The 14,093-nt window shown below is 41.1% G+C and overlaps 1 protein-coding gene across 1 annotated transcript in view; it reads left to right on the top strand.

Moving 5' to 3' along the window:
• MRPL46 (mitochondrial ribosomal protein L46) overlaps nt 1–13,064 on the top strand; it is a 32,912-nt gene extending 19,848 nt beyond the window's left edge. Inside the window, exon 4 of the mRNA XM_059879154.1 lies at nt 12,928–13,064. Coding sequence (XP_059735137.1) covers nt 12,928–13,049 — 122 coding nt within the window. The 3' untranslated portion in view covers nt 13,050–13,064. The remainder of the gene's footprint in view (nt 1–12,927) is intronic.
• Nucleotides 13,065–14,093: the final 1,029 nt, after the last annotated feature.

The raw sequence follows: 14,093 nt of genomic DNA, 5'->3' as shown, positions 1-14,093 counted from the left end.
GACCTGGGTTCAATCCCTAGGTCGGGAAGATCCACTTGGAGAAGGGACTGGCTACCCACTCCAGTATTCTTGTCTGGGGAATCCCCATGGACAGAGGAACCTGGAGGGCTATACAGTCCATGGGGTCGCACAGAGTCAGACATGGCTGAGCAACTAACACTTTCATGGGCCCAGAGTCCACCGAAGCTTTTGAGGGAGGAAGAGAGGCAGGGCTGTGTCATGGAGGGGAGAGGCAGCTGGACTCTGGCTCCAGATAGCCAAGTCTGAACTTAGCTCTGCCCCGCTGATGTCTGTGTGGTTTGGGGCGAGTCATTCGACCTCTCTGTGCCTCGTCTGCAGAATGGGGTTACACAGAGGACATAGCTTATGGGGTAGCTGTGAGTATCAAATGAGTGCGTATGTTTACTATAATACATTTATTATAATAAAACAGAAGGGTCCCTGAGTCCAGAGGCCATCCCGAGTGTGAGGTTGTGGCTGATGCTTAGTCTGTGCCAGTGGTGTGCTGGTGGACAGGTCCTTGGAGGTGGTGGGCAGTGGGGCAGGAGTGTTGCTTTGTAGAGCTTGCCACTTTCTGTGGTGTAAATAAGGCTTCCCAGGCGGCTCAGGCGGTAATGAATCTGCCTGCAATGCAGGGGACTGGGGTTTGACCCCTGGGTCAGGAAAATCCCCTGGAGGAGGAAATGACAACCCACTTCAGTATTCTTGCCTGGAGACTCCCATGGACAGAGGAGCCTGGTGGGCTACAGTCCATGGGGTCGCAAAGAGTTGGACAGGACTGACTAACACTCACTTTTTTCACTTCATGGTGTGAATCCTCCTACCCGGCTGGTTTTGAGCCACCACCGTGGTACCACTAAATAAAGGATTGGGGAGGTGTGCTCATCGTTGACTCTTAGGCGTTGGTGCAGACTGGTTCTGGCACAGCTCTGGTCCAGGACTAATGGTGTGATCAGGCTGCTTAATAAATATTAAAACTTTCCGTACTGGTTGGTAAATAGCCACTGGCTCAAGAGTCCTCCTACCACTCTAGCAACCCTGGCCTTCCCCTTACCATCCTCCCAGAGCTCCCACCGGTCCATTAACTAAAGCAGTTATGGGAACCCTTTCCTGTGATTTGGCCAGTGTCAGTTCTGATTGCTCAAGGATGTGCCAGACCGGTAGGTAAATTATTTGGCATCACAGGTCTATAGCCTGGGGGTGTCGGGCCAGTAAGCTGAGTCACCCTGGCTTGTGGATGTGATGCCTGGCCCACCACCCTCAGGTACCTTGTGCAGCCCCATCCCCACAGTGCTCCCCAGCACAGCTATAGGACAAAGGCAGAGCCCTGCATCTATCTGGAGGTTGAACTGGGGCAACAGTATATACCTCTGTTAAAGATGGTTTGCTTCAATGATTAAAAAATGTAATCAATATGACCTGCTTCACCAGCTCGGAATGCAGATGCTATCACATTTCTTTTATGTCTTCAGTTAAGTGCTTGGTTGAGCAGTCTGTTTTATTCAGGGGCTATCTTTTGAGAATTCCTGCCCCAGTGAATCACTGGCTCAGGATGAAGGAAGAAGGCTTACTTCTAAGTTCCAGGCAGAAAAACAACTGGAGTCTGACTAGTCTGCTCACAGGCTGTCTTGGTGAGTGGCCGCTGTGGTGCCCTCCCTCAGGACTCCCAGCCTGACCTGTGTGCTGAGGTAGTTGGATCTTGGGGTAGTAGGGACCCAGACAGGTGGCAGAAATGAGTGTGCTGGGTTGTGGGTGACAATAGAGAGTGGTGGGGACTGTGGTGAAGTGGCGCGTGCGTTCCTCCAGCCAGTTGTGGCCAAATAAGGACCTTGTATTGCCAGATTTTCTCATGTTTTCAAAAGAAACGGGATACATGTGGGATTTTATTTTTGAGGCATAATGTGCATACAATAAAGTATACAAATTTTTTAGCATATATATATACATTTTACATACATAACCACTGTCCATATGAAGATAGAGAATATTTCCATCTCTTAAAAGTTCCATTGTGCTTCTTTCTAAGTCAGTACCTACCCCTTCTTCACCAAAGGTAACCATGACCTCTATATCTGTAAGTTAGCTATGTTTAATCTTGAACTTCCTACGATTGACATCTTACAGCATGTATACTTTTGAGTCTGGCTTCTTTTGTTCAATATAGGACCCTTGAGGTTTTCCATCTGGCATGTTATCAGTGAAAGTGAAAGTTGCTCAGTCGTGTCTGACTCTTTGTGACCCCATGGACTATACAGTCTGTGGAATTCTCCAGGCCAGAATACTGGAGTGGATAGCTTTACCCTTCTCCAGGGGATCTTCCCAACTCAGGGATCGAACCCAGGTCTCCTGCATTGCAGGCAGATTCTTTACCAGCTGAGCCACCAGGGAAGCCCACATGTTATCAGTAGTTCATTCCTTTTTATTGCTGAGTACTACCAAATGCCACACTTTGTTTACCCATGTTCCTGTTGAGGGATATTTGGACTGCTTTTACTTCTTGACTACTGTGACTACAACTGCCATGTGCCTTCAAGTGTAAGTTTTTTTTTTTCCTGGACACAGGCACTCATTTCTCTTGGGTTTATTGCATATGTGTGTGTGTGTGTGTGTGTGTGTGTATAACAGATACACACAGCTTGGAGTAGTATTGCTGCTGCCGCTGCTGCTAAGTCACTTCAGTCGTGTCCGACTCTGTGCAGCCCCGTAGACGGCAGCCCACCAGGCTCCCCCGTCCCTGGGATTCTCCAGGCAAGAACACTGGAGTGGGTTGCCATTTCCTTCTCCAATGCATGAAAGCGAAAAGGGAAAGTGAAGTCGCTCATTCGTGTCCGACCCTCAGCGACCCCATGGACTCCAGCCTTCCTGGCTCCTCCGTCCATGGGATTTTCCAGGCAAGAGTACTGGAGTGGGGTGCCATTGCCTTCTCCGGTAGTATTGCTAGGCCATAGTATAAATCTGACACTTAATTATCGATGGACAATTTTCAGGACTTCTCTGGTGATCCAGCGGTTAAGAATCCGCCTTCCAATGCAGGGGACATGATTTGGTCTCTGACTGGGGAACTAAGATCCCACGTGCTGCAGAGCAACTAAGCCCATGCATCACAACTAGAGAGAAACCCGCACACCGCAGTGAAGGATCCTGCGTATCACAACAAAGGTGTCATGTACAACCAAGACCCAACACAGCCAACTAGATAAATAAATTTTTAAAGAAGAGAAATGGACAATTTTCCATAGAGGTTATGTCAGTTTACATTTTCACCAGCAGTGTGTGGGTGTTCCAGCGACTCTGCATCCTCAACAGCACTTTTGGCCATCCTAGTGGGAGTGTAGTGGTGCCTCGCTGTGGTTTCAGTGTGTATATCCCAGTGACTACTGATATACCTTTATGTGCATCTATTGGCCATTCAATATTTTCTGTTCTGGTGTTCCTCTTTAATTCCTTGACCATTTTAAAAATTGGAGTGCCTTATTTTATTGGGCTTCCCTGGTGGCTCAGATGGTAAAGAACCTGCCTGCAATGCGGGAGACCCGGGTTCGATCCCTGGGTCAGGAAGGTTCCCTGGAGAAGGACATATATACTCTGTGTTCTTTATATATCCTGAACACTAGTCCTTTGTCAGATGTGTGCTATGACTGTTTTCTCCCAGTCTGTGGCTTGCCTTTTCACTTTCTTGGTGCTGCTGCTACTTTTTCCTCAAATGTTTGGTAGAATCCATCAGTGAAGCCATCTGGGTCTGAAGTTTATATAAGATTTTAAACTACAGATTAAATGAACAAAATGAAATAGGATTTCCTCTTCTCACGTCAGTTTCAGTGGTGATTTTCAAGGGATATTTTTCATTTCCTCTGAGTTGTCTAATCTATTAACATAAAGTGGCTCATAATATCCCGTATTATCTTTTCAACATCTGTAGGATCTATAATAATTTTCTTTTTTATTCCTAATATTAGTATTATGTTTAATCTCCTTTTCCTTGATTATTTTTATTAGACATTAGCCAATTTAATTAATCTTTAAATAACAGAAGTTTTTACTTTTTGAGATTTCTGTTATTTTTGTCTTTTTAAATTTTTTTGTTTATTTGTTTATTTTTGGCTGCAGTGGGTCTTCGTGGCTGTTCACAGGCTTTCTCCAGTTGTGGCAAGCAGGGGCTACTCTCTAATTGTGCGTGGGCTTCTCGTTGCAGTGGCTTTCCTTGTTGCAGAGCATCGGCTCTAGGGCTCAGTAGTTGCAGCGCACGGGCTTAACTGCCCTTTTGTATGTGGGATCTTCCTGGACCAGGGATCGAACCCATGTCCCCTGCATTGGCAGGTGGATTCTTAACCGCTAGACTACCAGAGAAGTCGTCCTTTCTTTTGATTGTTTGCTCCTATATTTTATTTTCTTTCTTCTATTTTGGGTTAATTTTGTTCCTTTTTTAGCCTCTTGAGGTAAAATCTTTGGCCATTGTATACATTTATTCTTTTTTAATAGGCACCTTTTAAAGCAATAAATTTCCCTCTAAGCATTATTTGGCTACATCCCACAGATTTTAGCATGCTGTTTGTTCAGTTCAAAAATATTTCTCATTTCCTTGGGATTTCTTCTTTGATGCCTGGAGTTTTGTTGTTATTATTTGTTTTGTCTTTTAAGAGTGTTACTTAATTTGTACATATTTAGAGACTTTCAGGTTTTGTTTCGTTGATGATTTCTATTTTGATTCATTGTGATCAGAGAGCATATTCTGTATGACTTTAACCACTGAGATTTATCAAGGTTTGCTCTGTCTCTCAGACTGTGGATTATTTTGGTGACTGGTGCAGATTGTAGTCGTTGAATATTGTTTTCTGGGAATATTAATTCGATCCAGCTAATTGATAGTGCTGTTCAAATCTTCTATATACTTCTTGATTTCTTGACTAGGTGTTCTATTAGTTGAAAATATTCGTCTATGATTGTGAATTTGTTTCTCTCCTTAAGTTGTGTTAGTTTTTGCTTCATGTGTTTTGAAGCTCTATTATTAGGTGTATATGTGGTGTATATGCATTTACAGTTGTTGGATCTTCCTGATGAATTGACTCTTATTATTATGACGTGTTCCCTTTATTTCTAGTAATATTCCTGTCTGGAAGAATATTTGTCTGATGTGAATATAGCTATACAAACTTTCTTCTGATTAACATTTCTATGGTATATCTTTTTTCATCCTTTGCTTTCAAATTATGTCTTTAAAGTGTGCCTCTTACAAATAGCATAATTTGAGATTGATTCTTTATCCAGACAATCATTTTGTAAAAAAGTTGAAGTGTCTGGTATATTTACATTTAGTGTAATTAAGGATATAACTGGCTTTAAGTTTGCCCTTTTACTCTGTGTCCAATTTCTATCTCTTTTTTATATGCTTCTTATTTTCAATCTTCTTTTGATTAGTTAATCAAGCATTTTAAATTATTCCTTTTTATTCTCCTGTTGGCTTTTAAATTGTACTTCCTTATATTATTTTAAATGTCTCTTCTAGACATTATAATATGTATTCTTAACTTAAATTTTGTAATTAGTATTAGTGTTATTCCATTTAATAATGTAAGAACCTTAGAAAGTATGATTCCTTTACTTCCTTTCCCACCATTGGTGTTATTTTTAATGTATTTTACCTATACCAATATGTAATATACTAATATACCCTTTCCACCTACAGTATAGCACAGGGAACTCTGCTCAGTGTTATATGGCAGCCTGGATGGGAAGGGAGTTTGGGGGAGAATGGATAGATGTATGTGTATGGTTGAGTCCCGGCGCAAGTTCCTGGAGTTGGTGATGGGCTGGGAAGCCTGGCGTGCTGCAGTCCGTGGGGTTGCAAAGAGTCGGCCATGACTGGGCGACTGGACTGAACTGAGTCGCTTTGCTGTGCACCTGGAACTATCACAATATTGTTCATCAACCATAGGTGGCGCTAGTGGTAAAGAACCTGCCTGCCAATGCAGGAGACAAGAAACACAGGTTCCATCCCTGGGTGGGGAAGATCCCCTGGAGGAGGCCATGGCAACCCACTCCAGTATTCTTGCCTGGACAATCCCATAGACAGAGGAGCCTGGTGGGCCACAGTCCATAGGATCGCAGAGTCAGACACGACGGAAGCGACTTAACACGCATGCATGGATACTCCAATATAAAATAAAAAGTTAAAAAAATATTTACCCTTTCCCTTTTACTCTTCCTTCCTTCCTGAAGATCTAGACCTCCATTTGTACCTCAGTCAGAGAGCTTCTTGTCGTATTTCTTTTGGTGCACTCTGCTATTGGTGAATATTCTCTTCTTTTGTTTTGCTGAAAATGTCTTTATTTTGCTTTCATTTTTGAATAATATTTTCACAGCATATAGAATTATAGATTTTTTTCCTTGCAGCAGCTAAACTATGTCATTCTATTGTTTTCTATAAGCCATATTGAGATATTTTCTGTAAATCATATGGTTATTACTCTAAATTTAATGTCCCTCCCTTTTCTGGCTGCTTTATAATTTCCTATTCATCTTTGGTTATCGGTGATTTGACTATTACGTCATCAGATGTGCTGTTCTTTGTATTTATCCAACTTGACATTCACTAAACCCAAATCTGTAGATTGATGTGTTCCATAAACTTTTGAAAATTTTGGTCATTTTACCTTCAGATATTTGTTTTACCTCAGTTCTCTCTTTCCTCTTCTTGGACTCCAGTTGCATTTATATACACTGTTTGATTTGTTTTTCCCACAGCATTCTGATGTGCGTATTTTTTCCTTCTTTTTTTTTTTTTTTTCTCTTTGTGTTTCAATTTTGTTATTTTCTTGTTGATCTTTTTTTAAAAATTTACTGGTCTTTTCTTCTTCTTTGTTCAGTTCATTATTGAGTTACTTCTTTATTTCAGATTTTTTTTAGTTCTGAAATTACCATTTGATTCTTCTTCAGAGTTTCTGTCTCTGATGAAATTCTCCATTGTTTTACCCATCATGTTTATACTTTCTACTAATTTCTTAAAATATTTACAATTGTCATTTCAAAGTTCTTGTCTGTTAATTCATTATCTAGGTCATCTGTAGGTGTGCTCCTTTGGACCATTTTTTTCTTGATTAGAGTTGTCATCCTTCTTTGCATTTATTGTATTTTGGGGTCAAAAGCTAGATGTTTTATAGAAAAGAACAGTAGAAAGTGAAGAAGGTAACATTTATCCCTGGAAAGACGATGTCCTTTCTTCGGCAGTAAAATAGTGGTTTTATCATTGGTTTCAAATGCCTTAAAGATAGGATCAGGGCTCTTCTCTGGGCCCTAAATAGTAAATGACCTTAATCTCTCTCTCTGATTCCCTTTCCTGCTTTCACATTTTCCTTCTGTGGGAGACTTCTTGCTTTCTTTCCAGCCCAAGTCCACATGCTGCGGCATAGTTGATAAACATCCTGTGGGGGAGGATTGGCAGGTAGTGACTGCCATCTCTACCTGAGGGCTCAATCAGAAAAATCCAATTCATTATCCCAGCCCTTCTGGTCATTATGAGTTAATCTGGTTTCCTCTTAGTTCAGCAAAGTACCCCTGTCTATTATAAATTTGCTTCTCTGCCTGCCCGTGTTTCCAAGAATAAAAACAGCCGCTGGTCTCTATTCATTTATGAAAGGCTTGTCTCTGTCTAGAATTTAGTTCATTTAGATCTCTCTGCATCCTTAACTCTTTGTTGGGTTTCCAATATATAATTTTACGGTTTATTTGATGTTTTCCCATTGTTATGGTGATAGTGACTGTCTTCTATGACCTTCTCTATTGATTGGAAGCCCAGATGATTGTTCTTTTAGTGTGAAATCATCTCATTTTCAAGGTAGCAAAAAATTCCAATATTTAAAAAATGTTCTGCAGAATGAAGGAAATACTTTTGCGGGCTAACTGCTTTTTAGCCCATAAGGCTGTAGGTTTGTATCCCCTGATCTTAAATAATTCACCATTACTGATGAGATAACTGAATTATTGTAATATCTTAGTTGTCTGAGAAATGCTTTGAAATTTTTGTTAAATCTGTCTGTACTTAGGGTGTCTTTCATTCTTACATTCTTCACATATCTCTCAAGTGTTACAACAGGGGAAAATGTGAAGAATCTGATTGATAAGGCCATTGGTGCCCATGGTCAATAGTCCTTCAACCACTTAAATCCTTGGATCACAGCACGCTCTGCTTTGAGTTCAAATAGGATGAGATCTTTGGGTGGGGGCGGGGGGCAAGGAAAGAACTGTAGTTGCTAGGGTTGTGTGTTCGCATATGTGTGTATGCAGGGTTGGGGGTGGGGAGCACTTGGGAAAAATAGTTAGCTGCATAGGGCCAATTGGTAGTCCAGATTGTCAAGTCCAGTGTAGTGTATAATTTTAAAGACCTGGGCAGAATGCAAGGCTGCTCTTTTTTCCGAGTCCAGTGAGAGCCTGAAGCATGAATCAAGAAGTCTGTCAGAAGGATCCAAAAGATAGAGAACAGCCTGAGGGGCAGGGGCCGGGAGATGAGCCATATCCAGTGTAAGTAACACACTCATTTCAGCAGATCTCATGTGATATTAATAAAATCATATATATATGTATTTTATCTATCTCATTGTGAAAAGTTAATCTTACTCTTCTCAGATATAACCCTTAATGAGCTCTATGATAGAATTCTTGACAGAGCCTATCATTCTCCATTATTTGAAGTTCTGCCAAAAGTTTTCCCCTGGGGTCTTAGAGGTGATCATTGAAAAATCAGGAACCCGTTTTTTTGAATATGGAGGGCAACAGCAGGAGTGAGAGGTGAATAGTGTCTGAGATCACTGTGATGCTCATATTCATTACGTATTTCCTATCTTGGGCCCCAGTCATCTTGATATAGCTCAAGTTGCTGTAACAAAATACCAAAAACCAGGTATTAAACAACAGATACATATTTCTCATAGTTCTGGAGCCTAGGAAATACAAGCTCAAAGTGCTGGCAGATTCAGTTCTTGGTGAGGGCTTTCATCCTGGCTTGCAGATGGCTACCTTCTCACTATGTCCTCATAAGGTGGACAGAGGAAGTTCCGGTGTCTTTTTTTTTTTTTTTTAAACTTTTATATTTTGTATTGGAGCGTAACTGATTAACCATAAGATATGCAGATTTGATCCCTGGGTTGGGAACATCCCCTGGTGAAGGGCATGGCAACCTGCTCTAGTATTCTTACGTGGAGAATCCCATGGACAGAGGAGCCTGGCAGGCTAAAGTCCGTGGGTCGCACAAGAGTGAAGTGATTTAGCACATAGCTGATTAACAGTGTTGTGATAGTTTCAGGTGGGCAGCAAAGGGATTCAGCCATACATAAGTTATACATGTATCAATTCTCCCCAAACTCCCTATTTTTTAAAAAATAAGGGCACTAAGCCTATCATGGGGGCTCCATTCTTAATAGCGCATCTAAACCTAATTACCTTCCAGAAGCCCCTTCTCTTAACAGCATCTCATTGGGAGTTAGGGATCCAACACATGAATTTTGGGAGACACAAACATTGAATCCATGGTACTTATTGACGATGGATATCACACTATCTCTTTGTCTAGTCTGTTCTGCAACATTTTCTTTCCTTCAGTTTGTAGTCTTCCCTGCATGTCTTCACTGTGATTGTTTCACTTCAGCGTTACAGTTCATCTCATTGCTTCTCTAAAGTTGTCCAAGCAGTTTCTTTGTGGTTCCTCAGAGTTCTTGTATTTGATTAGCCATCTTCGCTCCTCTTGAAAATTTAAAACCTTTAATTAGTTATAATAAATAAATGTACAAACATGCACATTTTTGATTAAGCAGAGAAATGCTCAAAAGCATGCAATTTTGTGAATATTTTTATATATTACGTTAAGAGAAAGGTGACATGTTTAGCACAGCATTTTTTAGAAATTCAAAGGTTAATTTAGAAAATTAAATAAATACATGGAAAATGCATATCATTCTTTTTTTTTAATTAGCTGATACTTTTATTTTTTTTATTATTATTTTTTAAATTTTATTTTATCTTTAAACTTTACATAATTGTATTAGTTTTGCCAAATATCAAAATGAATCCATCACAGGTATACATGTGCTCCCCATCCTGAACCCTCCTCCCTCCTCCCTCCCCATACCATCCCTCTGGGTCGTCCCAGTGCACTAGCCCCAAGCATCCAGTATCGTGCATTGAACCTGGACTGGCATCTCGTTTCATACATGATATTTTACATGTTTCAATGCCATTCTCCCAATTCTTCCCACCCTCTCCCTCTCCCACAGAGTCCATAAGACTGTTCCATACATCAGTGTCTCTTTTGCTGTCTCGTACACAGGGTTATTGTTACCATCTTTCTAAATTCCATATATATGCGTTAGTATACTGTATTGGTGCTTTTCCTTCTGGCTTACTTCACTGTGTATAATAGGCTCCAGTTTCATCTACCTCATTAGAACTGATTCAAATGAGTTCTTTTTAATGGCTGAGTAATACTCCATTGTGTATATGTACCACAGCTTTCTTATCCATTCATCTGCTGATGGACATCTAGGTTGCTTCCATGTCCTGGCTATTATAAACAGTGCTGCGATGAACATTGGGGTACACGTGTCTCTTTCCCTTCTGGTTTCCTCAGTGTGTATGCCCAGCAGTGGGATTGCTGGATCATAAGGCAGTTCTATTTCCAGTTTTTTAAGGAATCTCCACACTGTTCTCCATAGTGGCTGTACTAGTTTGCATTCTCACCAGCAGTGTAAGAGGGTTCCCTTTTCTCCACACCCTCTCCAGCATTTATTATTTGTAGACTTTTGGATTGCAGCCATTCTGACTGGTGTGAAATGGTACCTCATAGTGGTCTTGATTTGCATTTCTCTGATAATGAGTGATGTTGAGCATCTTTTCATGTGTTTGTTAGCCGTCTGTATGTCTTCTTTGGAGAAATGTCTATTTAGTTCTTTGGCCCATTTTTTGATTGGGTCATTTATTTTTCTGGAGTTGAGCTGTAGGAGTTGCTTGTATATTTTTGAGATTAGTTGTTTGTCAGTTGCTTCATTTGCTATTATTTTCTCCCATTCTGAAGGCTGTCTTTTCACCTTGATGATAGTTTCCTTTGATGTGCAGAAGCTTTTAAGGTTAATTAGGTCCCATTTGTTTATTTTTGCTTTTATTTCCGATATTCTGGGAGATGGGTCATAGAGGATCCTGCTGTGATGTATGTCAGAGAGTGTTTTGCCTATGTTCTCCTCTAGGAGTTTTATAGTTTCTGGTCTTATGTTTAGATCTTTAATCCATTTTGAGTTTATTTTTGTTTATGGTGTTAGAAAGTGTTCTAGTTTCATTCTTTTACAAGTGGTTGACCAGTTTTCCCAGCACCACTTGTTAAAGAGATTGTCTTTAATCCATTGTATATTCTTGCCTCCTTTGTCAAAGATAAGGTGTCCATATGTGCGTGGATTTATCTCTGGGCTTTCTATTGCATATCATTCTTATAAATACTTTTATATACAGTTCCAAATAGATGACATGCATTTAATATCAATATGTAGAAATTCTAAATTCAGTTTAGAAATACCAGGTAAACAAATGTTCAGAAGCATATCAATTCTTTCAAAGGCAGTCACCAGATGGATAGGCATGTTTTTCAGTGGCCGTAGTCATTGTTTAAAAATATGCACGATCAGTAGAATCTTGGGGAAATAAGCCTTTGGATTTTATATGTCAATAAATTATTAGGTTCATAACTCAGCCCTGCTTCGCTCCAGCCTCAGTAGAGGCCTGAAGAGTAGCAGGAGGTGGGAGCACTGACAGAGAATCCATCAGGTTGCCTAGTACCACAGTTCTCAGCTCAGCATTCATTCCTGCCCCCAGGGCTTAGTCCCGAGGACATATGGTCTGACAGCAAGACCATCTCCAGGTATGTAGGGTTGAAGACTCTGATGACCAGCTTACTGGGTGGGCAGTGGCTGATTGTGTCTGAATCTAGCTGGGCTGGGCCAGCAGGGATCCAAACCGTGGTGCTGATGTCCTCTCCTTGTTCCCCTGGGTGACTGCACAGTGGAGAAGAAAGAGCCTGTTCCTTAGGCTGAGAAGTCCTGTTGTGAGACTCTGCTCCCATACTTAGCAGCTGGACAAGTCACTTACTAGTCAATAACCTATTTAGCTTCCCTAATCTTCAGTTTTCTTACCTATAAAGTAAGACTAATGATGCCTTTCTTACAGGACTTTAGGGAGGATGAAATTAGATAATGGATACAAGAATGCTTGCTAAATGGTATAATGTGCTGCATACAGTGCTAATTAGGTCTGCTGCAGATATTCATTTCAATTCAAGAAGCAGGTATTAAGCACTGCTGTTTACCAGTATTAGGTCTTATATTAGGCACTTCAAGGAGGGAGAATGATGAATAAGAATCAGCCGTTGGTAGGAAGATAAGATACACTGAAAGTAGCTATGATGGAGTTACTATTATTATTTTTTAATGCAGATTTACATTTGCAATGGAAATGCACTTTTTAAAAGCCACATATGCAGTTTAGGGTAGGTGGTTTGGGATAAGTTATAGTGGACATGTGTTATTTTTCTCTCAAGTATCCTTTCCCTATTTTCTGGTAATAGTATCGCCTGTCCCGATTTTAATCTGGAAGCCCGCCTCTCTGTGTCTCTCAGCCCATGTGGTTTGAGTAGACTCTATCCCTGCCAGGGGTAGAGTGTAAGGCTCAGTCTTAGACAGCCAGTGCACTTCATCTCCCTGCTGACAATGATTGTTTTAGGAACTAGCATCTCTAGACCTTAGAGATGAAGAATCAGGTTTCCCTGATACTCTCTGAGTGACTGGATTCAGCCATGCCTGAAGCCAGCCTACCTCTCAGCTTTTCAGCTACAGTATCACTGAATTCTCTTTTGGCTTAAAATAATTTACACGGGGTTTTGTGCCTCCTGACTCACAGCAGGATGCCTTGAAGAATCCTCCAGTAGGCTCATTGCAGAGAAGACCACACAAGGTAAGTATTTTACTTCATGGTCGCCCTTACTGCTACGGCTCTTCCATATACATACCCTCACCAATTGAAGACCATGAAGAAACATCAGGACCCAGATATTTCTTTCTCCAGTTTTCCTGAGGTAAAATTGACTCAGAATATTGTATACAATGTGATGATCTGTTATATTAATATGTGTATATTGCAAAATGAGTACCTCAGTAAGGTTAGTTGACACACCCATCACCTCAGATAGTTACCATTTTGTTGTCGTTGCTGTGGTGAGAACATTTAAAATCTCTTCTTTCAACTTTCCTGTGTACAATGCAGCGTTGTTAACTCTAGTCACCATGCTGTATGGTAGAGCCCGAACCTGCTCATCTTATACCTGCGAGGTTGTCCAGTGTCTCTCGATTTCCTCTCCCTGCCAGCCTCCTGCAACCACCAACCTACTCTCTATTTCTAGGAGTTCAGCTTATTTATTTATTTATTTTTAAAATTGAAAAACTTAAAATTTGTGGCACATGGGATCTTAGTTCCCCAACCAGGTATTAAACCCATGCCCTCAGTGAAAGCGAGGAGCATTAACCACTGGACCACCAGGGAAGCCAAGCTCAACATTTTTAGATTTCACATAAAATTGGGATTGTGCAGTATTTGTCTTTCTCTGTCTGACTTAATTCACTTAGCATAAGGCCCTCAAAGTCCATGCAAGATTTTCCTCCAAGGCGTCCATGGAGGCCCTTGACATCCATCCATGTCAAGATTTTCTTTTCTCTCTCTCTCTCTCTTTTTCTTTAAATGGCTGAGTAAACCTTTCAACAGGATGCTGGTCTGCTGTTCATGCAGGTGTACCTGCCCTGTGACAATGACTCGGCCCCTTCTCCCAGGCAGTGTAAACTCTTTCTGGGTGTCATTTTCTGCCCTCTCCGTGCCCTCTTTCAACCAGTTCTGGGCCCTGGCCTCATGCAGGGAATCTTTTCTGACTAAGTGGGGGAAAGTATGAATCATCTTCTCTTTTACATCCCACCCTACTAACCCAGCCTGAGATGTTCATCAGCCAGAGAAGCTGGAAGGGCAGACAGTGTAAGTTATGTAGGTGCAGCAAGCACGCGTGTGTGCCTGTGCTCTCA

This window comes from Bos taurus, chromosome 21 (genome assembly GCF_002263795.3).
Source record: "Bos taurus isolate L1 Dominette 01449 registration number 42190680 breed Hereford chromosome 21, ARS-UCD2.0, whole genome shotgun sequence".
In the NCBI taxonomy this organism is placed as follows: Eukaryota; Metazoa; Chordata; class Mammalia; order Artiodactyla; family Bovidae; genus Bos; species Bos taurus.
This window is presented reverse-complemented; position numbering and strand designations above follow the sequence as displayed.